The sequence below is a fragment of the Mustela nigripes genome, chromosome 6 (genome assembly GCF_022355385.1).
Source record: "Mustela nigripes isolate SB6536 chromosome 6, MUSNIG.SB6536, whole genome shotgun sequence".
NCBI lineage: Eukaryota > Metazoa > Chordata > Mammalia > Carnivora > Mustelidae > Mustela > Mustela nigripes.
Window position 1 is genome coordinate 142131054 of NC_081562.1, and position 12455 is coordinate 142143508.

Consider the following 12455-nt stretch of genomic DNA (forward strand, 5'->3'; position numbering starts at 1 on the left):
CTAAGATTGAGACAATTACTGCTTCTTGGGATTTACCTGACAGTGCCTTGATGCCTGCCAGGTGTTGCTGTTCTTAGGAATGGAGTGTCTGTTAGACATTACTGTTCACAGTACTGGGGCTCCAAAAAATAAGAAGTTTTGCTTCCCACTTCAGAATTTCCTTGGAGAAATGTAGTAGAAAATAACACATATTAATAAATCCTGTGATATAGGTAGGTGTGTGTAAAATGTTAGAGGCAATGAAACTCATCCAGTTACAGATCACAGAAAGGCCAGAAGTTCTCAAAGGCTGTTTTCGTTTTAAGGTCTTAAATTTTTTTCTCATTTAAGAAGAAAAAAAATCTGTTACAGCCCTGCTTATCTGCAACTGGGCAGACTTCCAGGCTCACATATAACTTCCTAGAGTGTTGTGGGAAAACTGGAACCAGAATGACTGTTTAAAAGCCCTCCTATAGACATTAATCTTAAGAAGCATTTTGAAATTAACAATCTGTCTTTTGAAAACAAGTGTCACTTCCCCCTTTTAAACTGTTTTTGGTGGGATGCTAAACTAGATAATGAACTGTTGCTTTCCTTCAGGTACTATGAAAAATGTCAGGATGTGTACCTCCTGATGGAAAGAATCAGTAACATTTGTGCAGTAAATAACTGGCCAATTTATTTATTTATTTATTAAAAAGATTTTACTTATTTATTTGTCAGAGAGAGAGAGAGAACGAACACAGGCACAGACAGGCAGAGGCGGAGAGAGAAGCAGGCTCCCTGCTGAGCAGAGAGCCCGATGTGGGACTCAATCCCAAGACCCTGGGATCTTGACCTGAGCCGAAGTCAGCAGCTTAACCCACTGAGCCACCCAGGTGTCCCAGTAACTGGCCAATTTAGACAGGACTTTTCAACCTCGGCACAGCTGCCATTTTGGGCTGTACATCTCTTGCTGTGGGAGCTGTCCTGGTATAGGATGTTCAGCAGCATCTCTTGCTCCTACTCACTAGATAGAGGAGCCTTCCCTCCCCAGTGGTGGCATTAAAAAACATCTCCCGACATGGGCAATCTGTTCCTTCACTGACTTGGACAAACTGGCAAAATATGTCAACTGAATGATGAATGTGGCTTTTGAGTGTGTACCCACTGCTTGCAAGCACATGCACAGACATACTGCATATTACCTTTTTTTTTTTCCTGGAATTGGGTGTTTTCAGGTTTAAAAAAAACCATGAAGCGTGGCAACCTAAGCTCTGGGATTCCAACTTCTCCTTCTGAAGTAAACAAGTTAATGAACGATATATTTCTTTCTAATACAGTCAGAACTAGGCTCTGAAAGCACAACTCCATCTCATAAGGGCTGTTTTCCTGGTTAATTCATTCATGAGAAGGCTAAAAGGGTAATAAACACTTTATTGCCTATATATCTCTATCAGTCTCAAGAGCCTCACAATACAAGACATATTTCCTCGAATATTTTGCCATATAATAAGAGAGAATTATCAGTGAAGACTTTGTACATTCATCACTAACAACCCCCTGCCTGGTTTGATCTGCTCTTCTCCTGTTGAGAAGAAAGAACGGAGAGACACGGGGATTAAAAAGGGAGGGAGCGGGTTTAGGTACTTGCTGAGCCTGATACTCAGGTAACAAACAGTCCTTAAGCACATCCTACATGCCAGGCACTGTGCAAAGGGCCACAAAGAACAAGCAGGGAAGCACAAGAGGATGCCCTTTCAGAGCGTAGAGTTTAGGAGGCAAGATAAAATAATGCATAAAATAAGTAGAAAGAGATGAGTGGTTTTAGATAAAAACTATGAGTTTACGATTTCCAGCAGAGGGACTAAGAAAAAAGTGTTTGTGCTGGGCTTTGAAGGCTGAGGATTAAAAACATGGAGGTGGGCAACAGAGTAGGAAGGGTGTTTAGGTGATGGGAGTCACACAAGTAAAGCAAGACAGGAATGGCAGGCCTGATAGCGAGTTCTGAGCAGTTCTAATCAGCTGGAGAAAAGGTGGTGGCTTGAATGCCAGGCAGAGTGCAGTTTCTATTCTATAGGTAGTGAGAAGCTATTAACAAATCTTAAGAGAAGTGACCGGATCCACTTCAGTAGGATCAACCTAGCTGCCCCTATGGACCCCAGGGCTGTTTGAATGTTGAGTTATAGCTGTAGAGTATTTGGAGTTCCTTGGAGATTAAAAATGTGAGGAAGAGGCAGTAAGTTAACACAACTCATCAACTATCCTTATTTTACTTTTAAAATACTGCTAGGTTTTGTTATGTTGGGAACAGGGTCTGAACTGAGGTCAGTTAACTAACATAAAGATAAGTATGTGAAAATGTCTGGCTCATTGTAGACGTTCAGTAAATCCCTAACAATGCCCCCAATACCAGCCATCTTAGCCTAGAAAGACATCTTGCCTGTGATCGGAAGAATACAAGGCGGCAGAAACCAACTTTCTACCTTTTTCCCAAGTAGTCAATGGAGGAGTCATGAAGAGAGGTCCTTTTTGACAGGAAAGAGTCAATTTCCTGGGTTGGGTGGATGTTCAGCATATATACCAGAGTGTGTGTATAGAGTTTCCTGCTCACAGGAGCCTTTGGTTCCAGTTCTGGGAATGCTAAAGGAGTGCTATATTAAAGTAATACATCAGACATTTATTTTTTTTAATTTCCATGGGGACTAATGTGTCTTTGGAGAAACAACTTCTTTTGCCACAAAATCTAATCTTGACTCCAGAACCTGCCTACTGCATTTTCCCATTCCAACCTCAATTCTGCGATGGAGAGCCAAGTACATAAGATGACTGCACCGTTCTAGTCAGAGTCCCCATTATCTCGGGGCCAATCAGCGAAAACTGCTGACACAGACACACAGGACTGTATCAAAGGATAATCCTTGCCAAATCAGGATCAGATTTGGATGCATATTACTTGGGAATTCAAAATAACCATGGCTTATACAACATAATTTATTTCTTTCATGTAAAACAAGCATATGGGGACATATCTTAGTTCATGGCTTTCATCTGCAAGGTCAGCTGGTATTCCAAAGTATGCACTAGAATTCCAGCCATCACATCCACAATCCAAGAAGCAGAGAAGAGGAAACACCTTCGGAGAGTTTTCTTGTAAGATTCCACTCAGAAATCACTGGCCACACTTAGTCACATGACCAGCTATCATCTCTGAGGTCCTCACAAAATAGAGGGCTCCATAAAAAGAAAGATGGGGGACTGACCCGGGTTAGAGAAGTAACAGCCTCTCCCAGTCTGGCACTGTGAGATGCTGGGATTTGCCTTATCAAAAGTACAACCTAGTTCTTAGAGACTGCACATACCTTTACCATATCTCTTGCTGGTCAGCATGAAGGTATGATAAAGCAGGTAAGAGTTTGGCAAGGGCAAGAGAAAGATTAGACTTCTTAAGACTGGTTAGCCTGGGGACAGGAGGTGAATTCTCAGTTGCATGATAGATAAATCAGCTTCCAAGTGGGCCTCTGCCCAGAAACTCAGAGACCATGGCTGTCCCTAGCTTCAGTATTTGTTTCAAAAACAAAAGTTTTACTCATGGCACCAGTGCTATCTTCTCCTCATCCTCCTTTCCTTACGGCAGCATTCTTTCCTGTTGGGCTGGAGTATGACCTTAAGAATCCTACTTAACACATTGTTCCTGGCAGTTACTCTATTCCAAGGGACTTAGCATCAGTGTTTAAATCTACTAGCCATCTTTAACTGATGGTGGGAATTTTCATTCTGACAACCTCTGGATATAATTCTTTACGTCAGGGGCGCCTGGGTGGGTCAGTGGGTTAAAGCCTCTGCCTTCGGCTCAGGTCACGATTCCAGGGTTCTGGGATCGAGTCTTACATCAGGCTCTCTGCTCAGCAGGGAGCCTGGTCCCCACTCCCCCCCGCCCCACCTGTCTCTCTCCCTATTTGTGATCTCTGTCAAACAAATCAATATCTTAAAAAAAAAAAAAAATTCTTTACTTCACAGGAGTCAATCTCCCATAGTGGAATTTTAGATCTAACTACAGGCAAGAAAGCTTTTTAATATAGGTAGCAGTCTTGGTAGATTTCAGACTTTACCACTAATTGACTACAATCATTCACATTGCTGGACACATTCTACACCTGATCTTCAACTGTTTACTTTACCAGATGATGAGTTTCTCAAGGGTAAGAACTAAATCTTGTCCATTTTTGTATCCCTAAGGTGCCTGGCTCAGTATACTTTTAAGAAATGTTTTTTCAATAAATAAATCACTTACATTGGTCAAGGTCAAGTGGCTATCAAAGGAAAGACTTCCCCAGTAGCTGTTCATATTTTACACTGCCTAGTTTCAAGTACTAGATGGAGGCCTTATCTGGAGGAGAGGTCCCTGGAAAATAAGATGGTGACAGGAAGAACACTGGTGGTACAACAAAGGGTCTTGGTTTTTCCATTACTGCCTTACAAATGTTGAGCAACTAACATAGGAAACTGGTTACCAGGTGATAAGAAAAGGGCAGATATACTCTGGGAAGGTTTTTTTCCCGAAGACTCTATTTTTTCTTCTTTTGACCAAAAGTCCAGGCTCTGGGTTAACCTGGCTCAGTGTTTTCTGTATTCTAGGGGGTCATTCATATTTCATAGGTTTAAGTGTGACTGAAGTAAGACCATAGTTATGGTCTACCTGATTCAATTAAGGTAGCTTTTTCTTAATAGCCTGCTTTTTATAATCTTATAGGTTAATACTAATACCAATCATACGTTTGTGGTTCCACTGAAAATTTTGTTTAAAAAAAAAAAAAAGCTCCTACTGCTAAAAAGAAAATTTGAAGAGCAATGACTTAGGTTGTTCACCTGTTTCCATATTCATCTCTTCACAATGACCAAAACTCTTTTTTAAGATTATTTATTTACATGCCAGAGAGACAGACAGACAGACAGCGCACAAACAGGGGGAGCAGCAGGCAGAGGGAGAAGCAGGTTCTGTGCTGAGCAAGGAGCCCAATGCGGGACTCAATCCTAGGACCTTGGGATCATGACCTGAGCTGAAGGCAGACGCTTAACCAATTGAGCCACCCAGGTGTCCCACAACGACCAAAATCTTAAATAGTAATTACAGAGAAAGGTGAAGGGAAAAAATACCCAAATGATGCTTTCTACTTTAAGAGCAGGGTGGGTTATGAATATATGCAGGTTGAGGTTCTCTCCAGGATGAGGGCCTTGGGTTGCAGGGCTCACCTTCCCTCTCTCCCTCTGTTCCCAATCCTGGGCTAGATTTACTCTATTGAAGAAGTGTCCTTGCATTTAGATTCCCAAGTGATGCAATGTCAAAGACACTGGCTAAATGCACATTTCTGCATATGCTTCTCTTCAACCTTCTTGCCTATCTACTTACTCTGTCAGAAGGGTGGGGCCCACAGAAATAAGATCCCCTCTCTCCTTCAAGTCTAAAACTAGTCCTAAACAGTCAATGCAAGCTTCCTTCAAAAAGAGAATAAAGGAGAGAAGCAACACAAGAATCTCTTTTCCACTCAAAACTTTTGCAGATTTCTTCTCTCATTACTCTCATCTGCCTCTGTTCCCTTCCTGTTCAGTGATACCTGAAGGTGGGGGCAGGAGGTGTTTGGGTGATACAGCTGAGGGGGGCACCTTATGGACTGAGCAGTCAGAACCAAGGTTAATATCTCCACTTAGGCCTTTTTTCAGTAGTCTGATCTTAGGTTTAATTATCAGTATTAAAGTGTCTTTATTTGTAAAATGTGGGAAACAGCATAGGCTTATATGTAAAAACATACTTAGTACATAGCATGGCTTCTAGCAGGTATTTAATAAATAACACATTTCATTTTCATCTTGGCATCACTGCTTCTGCAAGCTCTCCTAAAGTGTCACTGCCTTTCAAAGAGGTGGTGTCTTTGCTTGGAGGAGTTTGAAGTGTGTGTGTGTGTGTGTGTGTGTGTGTGTGTGTGGCACTCAGGAAAGTCACTAAAGAGGCTTTAGCACTAGTCCTGGGCCTGCTGACCAAAAGTCCCACTTCTGTGTTAAGTCCAACAGATGCATTCCTAAAGGCAACGTGGCATGAGAGTTAAAGGGGGACTGGGGAAGGTGGGGGACAGAAAAGCCCCTGCAGACTGATGGCTGTCGATCTTCTGGCATAAGTCTGTGGCTACCCTGACCCCCCAGTCCTGTCTTTCCTCACCTCCAGATGCTCTTTTTAGTTAACACTGCCCGATGACCCACCAGCACAGGAAGCTTGCAGACAGCTATTCTGCCTCTCCTCTTAAATCCTTCAAAGCCTACCACTGATATAATATTGTAAACTCTACAATCAAATGAAGATTATTTAATATGCCTAAGTGGATATGCCATATACCTATGATTCAGTATTTGGATGCTTATAGTGGCCCAATTACAAAACAGCAATCAGAACAGACAATATGATAACCCCTGTCCCAATTTTTATCCATCTTAACCATACACTGTAGCCCTGAAAATGTGAATATACACATTCACTGACTTGCAGTTATATTCCATTCAAACTTTCCTGGGAAGCAACAAGGTCAAAACTGCCTTAACATAAGAGTATTATTTTGTCTTGTTGATATTTACCCACCTTTTCAGGGCTGCAATTCTTTGAAACGTCCTTTTACATGTCCTTTCTCATCTTGTCAACATCAGCACTTTGCTGCCATTTATTTTCCAAGGACATCTGCCACTTATTGCAACAAATAGCATTAATCTAGCTCAGAGCATGAAGTTTTTTTGATTATTGACTAATAAATGTATAAACATGAGTTCAAGAGAGACAGCACAGGTTGTAAAAAAAAAAAGAAAAGCTAGATATCGAGAATTAAATGAAATTTAAGTGTTTATAACCCCTCAGGCAAGTTGTCCACACGTTGCTAATGCTATGTAAGTATTAAGTTTCCTTACTCCTTTTGTTCCTTTTTAGTATTTCCATCTGTCACTAACTTGTACTGGGACCTTGGGCCAATCAAGACACTTCAACTTTCTCGACTTCGGTTTCCTCAGATCCAAAATTAAGAGCGTTGCCCCCTATCTTTTGTGTTTAAAGTCATTTTTTTCCCTGAATCTTCTCATGACTCCTTCATTGACTATTTGGAAAAAGAGTGGAAAGATTATTTCTGCCACTTTAGGCAAGAAGGTCATTCTGGGATGCTGGGAGGGAATGGAGCCCCATGATTTACTGAACATCTCACGTTAAGCCAGGCACTTTCACATACCTTTATCTTAGCTAACATGCTTCGGGTCAGGCTGGTCTCAGCAAGACAGAACCGCACAGCACTGAAAAGCAAAGGAGAGCTGATGTTAAGTTATCTATCTCTACTTCACATTAATTTCCTAGAAACTCAAAACACTGCAGCTAATTCGACATTGATGTAGCTCAGGGGTCCCCCAGCTTTATCTCACGGCTTAAAACAACGTCACCTCACCATCAAGTCCTGGCAAAACTCAAAATAGAAGCGAGAAGTGCCAAATCAAGGTCCAGTCTCCTTTTAAATACTTTGAAAATAAAAGAACCCTTTCTCTCCCCCGCCCCCTACCCGCGGTGTAAGAGAAACACAGCCCCCGCGCAAACCAGGGAGGCGGCCGCATCCCCATCCTCCGTGTGCTCCCAGCCCTCCCCCAGGCTTCTCGTCTGCGCCCCCGGCGCTCCGGCCCCTCTGCACTCCCCGGGGGACCCCGCCGGCCCGCGAGCGGCGCAGGCCCGCCGCACACACCTCTCGTCCCAGCTTAGGCCCGGGAGAGGTGGAGGACGCGGAAGCGGGAGAGGAAGGGCATCGAGACGCTGAGCTTCCTTCCAGCCGCGCGGTCTGTGGCTCCCACGCCTGCCTGCGTGAAGCGCGACCCCCGGCCCCGACCCCGACCGCACACTCTGCGCGGGGCCGCGCTGGCACGGGACCTCCCTCCTCGGCCGCCGATCTGCTTCCAGGGCAGAGGGAAGAGGCGGCGACGGGGCGGGGCGGGGGCTGCGGCGGGGGCGGGCGCCGACGGCGGGGGAGGGCGCCCGAGCATCCTCGCGGGTAGTGCCGGGCTTTGCAGCGCCGGGCGGAGAGCCGTGCCCACGCCCGCCCGCCGTTCAGCCCCGCACGGACTCGCGGCTCCCCCGCTTGAACCGGAACCTCTTGCGGAGGCCGCCGCCGCCGCCGGGGACCCGGGCGCCGACCGGGGAGCGCTGCGGGGAGGGTGGGGGGAGGCGGCCTGCGCGGCGCCGCCCGCCATGGCCGCGGCGGGGTGAGCTAGGCTCGGCGGCCGCAGTCGCGCGGACCCGAGCGCTCCTTCGCCGCGGACAGGCCCGCCGGATCAGGGCGGGCGAGTGCGGAGGCCGAAGGGGAACCGGGGGAGCCGGGGCCGCCGCCCGCTCGTCGCCGCCGCCGCCGCCGCCCATGGCGAGGCCCCGCCGCCGCCGCCGCTGCTGACCCGGGGGCCGGCCGCGGCTTCCGCCCCCTCCCGCGGCGGCGGGCGGGCGGGCGGGTCTCCCCTCCACGCCCCCGCCGCCCGCGCCCCGCGCCCGCCCGCGCCCCGCTCCCGGGGACCGGGAGGAAGGCGAGAGCGGCAGGAGTCTGGGGGCCACCGAAGATGGGGAACACTACCTCGTGCTGCGTGTCGTCCAGCCCCAAGCTCCGGAGGAATACCCACTCCCGGCTGGAGTCCTACCGGCCCGACACGGACCTGAGCCGCGAGGACACGGGCTGCAACCTGCAGCACATCAGCGACCGGGAGAACATCGACGGTGAGCGCGGGCGAGTCCGGGTCGCGGGGCGGCGGCCTCGCGAGCCTCCTCCTGACGTCCCCACAACCCTCCCGCATCCGCCGTGCTCTGTCTGCACCCCGCGTTTGTGTGGCCGAGGCAGCTGTGGCTTTCTTACCCTGCTTCTGTAATCAGGGCAGGACCGGGTCTTGGTCCCCGTAACCCCGGGAGCTCTGGGGTCTCGGAGACCCCCAGCGGCGTCCCGGCGTGTACCCCCGAGCGAGCGGCGGGGAAACTTTGCCAGCGGGAGGCTCGGGAGTACCGCGGGGGCGGAGGGGTGCAGGTCGAGAGGCTACAAGAGCTGGCCCTTGTCCAGACTTGAGTGGCCAGTGCTGAGGTGCCCCCGCCCCGAGAGCCTGCGTCCAAGGCACTGTGTGAACGTAGCCACAAGCCAAGTTATTCCCGGGAATGGTGAGCTCGTTTGTCCTTTAGAAGGCGAAGGGAATGGATGATCCCTGGCGTAAAGGAGGAGTGAATCCCATTTTGGAATTAGTCTCTGCCTGGAGTTGGGAGAACAGGGTTGTTGTGTATCCGCTTCCCCACGGAAACTTACAAATTGATCCCAATTGGCAGTTCCTTATTTCCGTTAAAAACTTAAAAAAGGGGGGAGCCTGGGTGGCTCAGTGGGTTAAGCCGCTGCCTTCGGCTCGGGTCATGATCTCAGGGTCCTGGGATCGAGTCCCGCATCGGGCTCTCTGCTCAGTAGGGAGCCTGTTTCCTCCTCTCTCTCTCTCTCTGCCTGCCTCTCTGCCTACTTGTGATCTCTCTCTGTCAAATAAATAAAAATAAAAAAAATCTTAAAAAAAAAAAAAAAAAAAAAAACTTAAAAAAGGATTTTTGTGTGTGTGCAGGATTGGAGTCAAATAGCTTCACCTGAAAACGGAAAAAACAAAACGAAACTACAAATTCAATTATTATCAAAATGGTTTGGAGACATCTTTGGGTTGTCACCCAGTTTTTGCTTGGGGCAGAATTACAGTCCTGTGGATTTCTGACTGAACTGAGTGATGTTTGGTTTGGTTTTTATAAAGGACTGATCACTGCACCTAGTAATGTGTGTTTGTTTATGTCCCACAGTAGATCCATTAGTACTAATTTGTCCTTAAGGTATGTGGCTTAATATGGATAGGTAGTTTCTGCATCATGCTTGAAACACAGTTGCATAATTTCAACTTAAAAAAATGTGAAATTGGAAATGTATTCTTGTGATAACGTGGTTTTTCTTTTTTTAAACCCCAAGTCTTCTCCCAGTTGATATAGTTGAACTAAGATGAAAAAATTTCTTGTGTGAGTGAATTGACACAACTTTGTGATAAGTCCCATTCTTGACAGCTTTAGAGATGGAGAATTCCCTCTAGTCTGGAAATTTAAACTCTGCTAAGGGAAAAATTTTTCTCATTGTTTGGTCTCTTAATTTCTTCTAAATAGTAATGCCATCTCTGCAGGACAGCAAGTTTATTAAATGAGTACCATGTATTAAAGGGACTAATAGAACATCTGGTTTATAGTAAGCACTTAGTAAATTAGGGTTCCACATTATATTTCAAGTTTAGAAAATATCTTAATCTCTTTAGATGTCTTTGAACTACAGTTATACTTTAAATTCATGCATTTAAAGGCATCCGGAAGGATATTAAGGTCTGGTCTATCTTTTTTTTTTTTTTTTTTAAGATTTTACTTATTTATTTGTCAGAGAGAGAGAGAGCCCGTGTGCACAAGTGAGCGCGAGCACACACACAAGCAGGCACAGTGGCAGGCAGAGGCTGAGAGAGAAGCAGGTTCCCTGGGGGGCAAGGAGCCTGATGCGGACTCGATTCCAGGACCCTCGGATCATGGCCTGAGCTGAAGGCAGTGGCTTAACTGACTGAGCCACCCAGGCATCCCAAGGTCTGGTCTGTCTTGATCACTGGTATGGTCCAAGCATCTGGAGGTTATGTCTAGCATACATTAAATATTTAATAAGTGCTTTTTTTTTTTTAAAGGAATAGATGAATGAATGAGTTTATTATAGAAAGCCATTACTCCAGAGAATATTGTTTAAATAGTGAATTAACATTTCTGGTTTTTAAACTAGCACCATCTTATGAATTGAGTTCTGGGGTAAAAAGTCACTATGAATTTAGGTTAGAAATCTTTATAACCAGCCCTAGAGTCTCTTACAGTCTCCTGTTATCCTGACCTAACAAAGCAAGAGTTGGTGGTCTTCCAAATGTTTTCTGAAAGCTGACTTGATGACCAAAACTGAGATTTCTTTCAAATGAAGTAACACACAATACTAGTCTATTTTTCTCTGGCAAAATCCTTCTAAGACTTACTGCCAAATACCTGGTTATAATTACTCTTCCCCTCCCCAACCCCACCCCGTTTCCTCTCTATAGTCAATAATAGTATGCAGCATGGCTCTAAGAAACATTAATCTTCCTTTTGTCTGTATTTTCCTAATTCATTATGTAAAAATAAAGCCTCTTCCCAATATTAGCGCGTAACATGGAGAAATTATTTCCAAATGTTTTTGCCTATCAGCATTGTGTAAGACTGGCTGATTCACTATTTAAACAATATTCTTTCTGTCTCGCCAAATTCAATAGATAATACCTATCTATCTGTGGTTCTCAGCATTGGTTTCAGTTACACCAGAAATCTAGGACTGGTCTTTGGCATTAATATGTTTAAAGTTCTCCAGGTAATTTGAAGATGCAGGTAGGGTTGAGAATCCCTGGCTGGGTAAGTCTGTTCAGGGACATTTTCCGTAGAAATTCATTCAGTGTCAGAAGCTGGGAGAAGAGAACAGACTTGTTTAAGTTAAATAGCATATAGAAATAGGTATAGATTGTAACTTCTGAATTATATTGATAGATGATTAGTAAACATTTAAAAACTATAGATGAAGCATTCTTGAATATATCACAAAAGCCAAAGTGCTCAAGTACCATCTTTATCCTTAGAGACATCTTAGACAACTAGAATTGAAAGGTTCCGAGAAGTTCATGAGGCTTCTGTGATAGGTCAGTTTCTTAAAAATCACAGAAACGAGGTTTGAATCCATGTTTTCCCTGCCCAAAACTTACAATGGGTAATATTTGTCCTATAATATTTCAGGACTGAGTTAAGGCAGTTAGGCTTCCATGACACCTACCAGCAACTTGCCCTGTCTTTGAACTCAAGTGTACCTTAGTATTAGATTATTTATGTTTTTGGAAGTATTTATTAGACTCATCACCTCCCTAGGTATTATTTCTCGTAAAATTCTTCTGAGATTGAGAATTAACAAAAAGACTTAATGACAATGATAGTAATATTTGCAGCCATTATATATTATTTATTCTGTGCTAAATGCTGCTCTAACTGCTTGATATCTTTTTAGTCATTTAGTATTCACAATAACCCTATGGATAATATTATCCTTACTTTAACACAAAAAATGAGGCGGAGAGAGGAAAAACGACTTGCCTACAGTCATATAGCCAGTAATGGACACATGGGTACTTTCCATTGTTGCTTGATTAGCAAGCCATCGCACATTTACTAGTCCTGGGGTTGCTTTCTGGGAGAGGGTATCCATCTTTGTAGTCATAGCCACAGATTCTCTGAGAAGAAACATCATGTATGTTTAATAAACTGGCCTTTCCTGGTTAGATTATTGCTGTGGGAGGAGAGAAAAAGGGGTGGACTTAAAGAGAATTTAAAATTTGATGAGACTAAGTAAATC

At 45.0% G+C, this 12455-nt stretch overlaps 2 protein-coding genes across 11 annotated transcripts in view; one reads left to right on the forward strand and one right to left on the reverse strand.

The window, feature by feature from the left end:
* The window catches only part of LOC132020207 (sterile alpha motif domain-containing protein 1-like), a 112820-nt gene extending 104428 nt beyond the window's left edge, over positions 1-8392 (reverse strand). For 7 of the 8 annotated variants that reach the window (XM_059404415.1, XM_059404420.1, XM_059404417.1 and 4 more), the window contains exons 1-2: positions 7716-8392; positions 7218-7278 (exon numbers count right to left, since the gene is read on the reverse strand). In XM_059404415.1, the coding sequence (XP_059260398.1) occupies positions 7729-8217 (489 nt within the window). In that variant the 5' untranslated portion in view covers positions 8218-8392 and the 3' untranslated portion in view covers positions 7218-7278; positions 7716-7728. Of the gene's footprint in view, positions 1-6664; positions 6689-7217; positions 7279-7715 lie in introns of those variants that run through there. The other variant, XM_059404422.1, reaches the window with a different exon arrangement.
* A 72-nt stretch (positions 8393-8464) lies between these two features.
* The window catches only part of CCNY (cyclin Y), a 232733-nt gene continuing 228742 nt past the window's right edge, over positions 8465-12455 (forward strand). Inside the window, exon 1 of one of the 3 annotated variants that reach the window (XM_059404426.1) lies at positions 8465-8728. In XM_059404426.1, the coding sequence (XP_059260409.1) occupies positions 8575-8728 (154 nt within the window). In that variant the 5' untranslated portion in view covers positions 8465-8574. The remainder of the gene's footprint in view (positions 8729-12455) is intronic. The other 2 variants (XM_059404425.1, XM_059404424.1) reach the window with 2 other exon arrangements.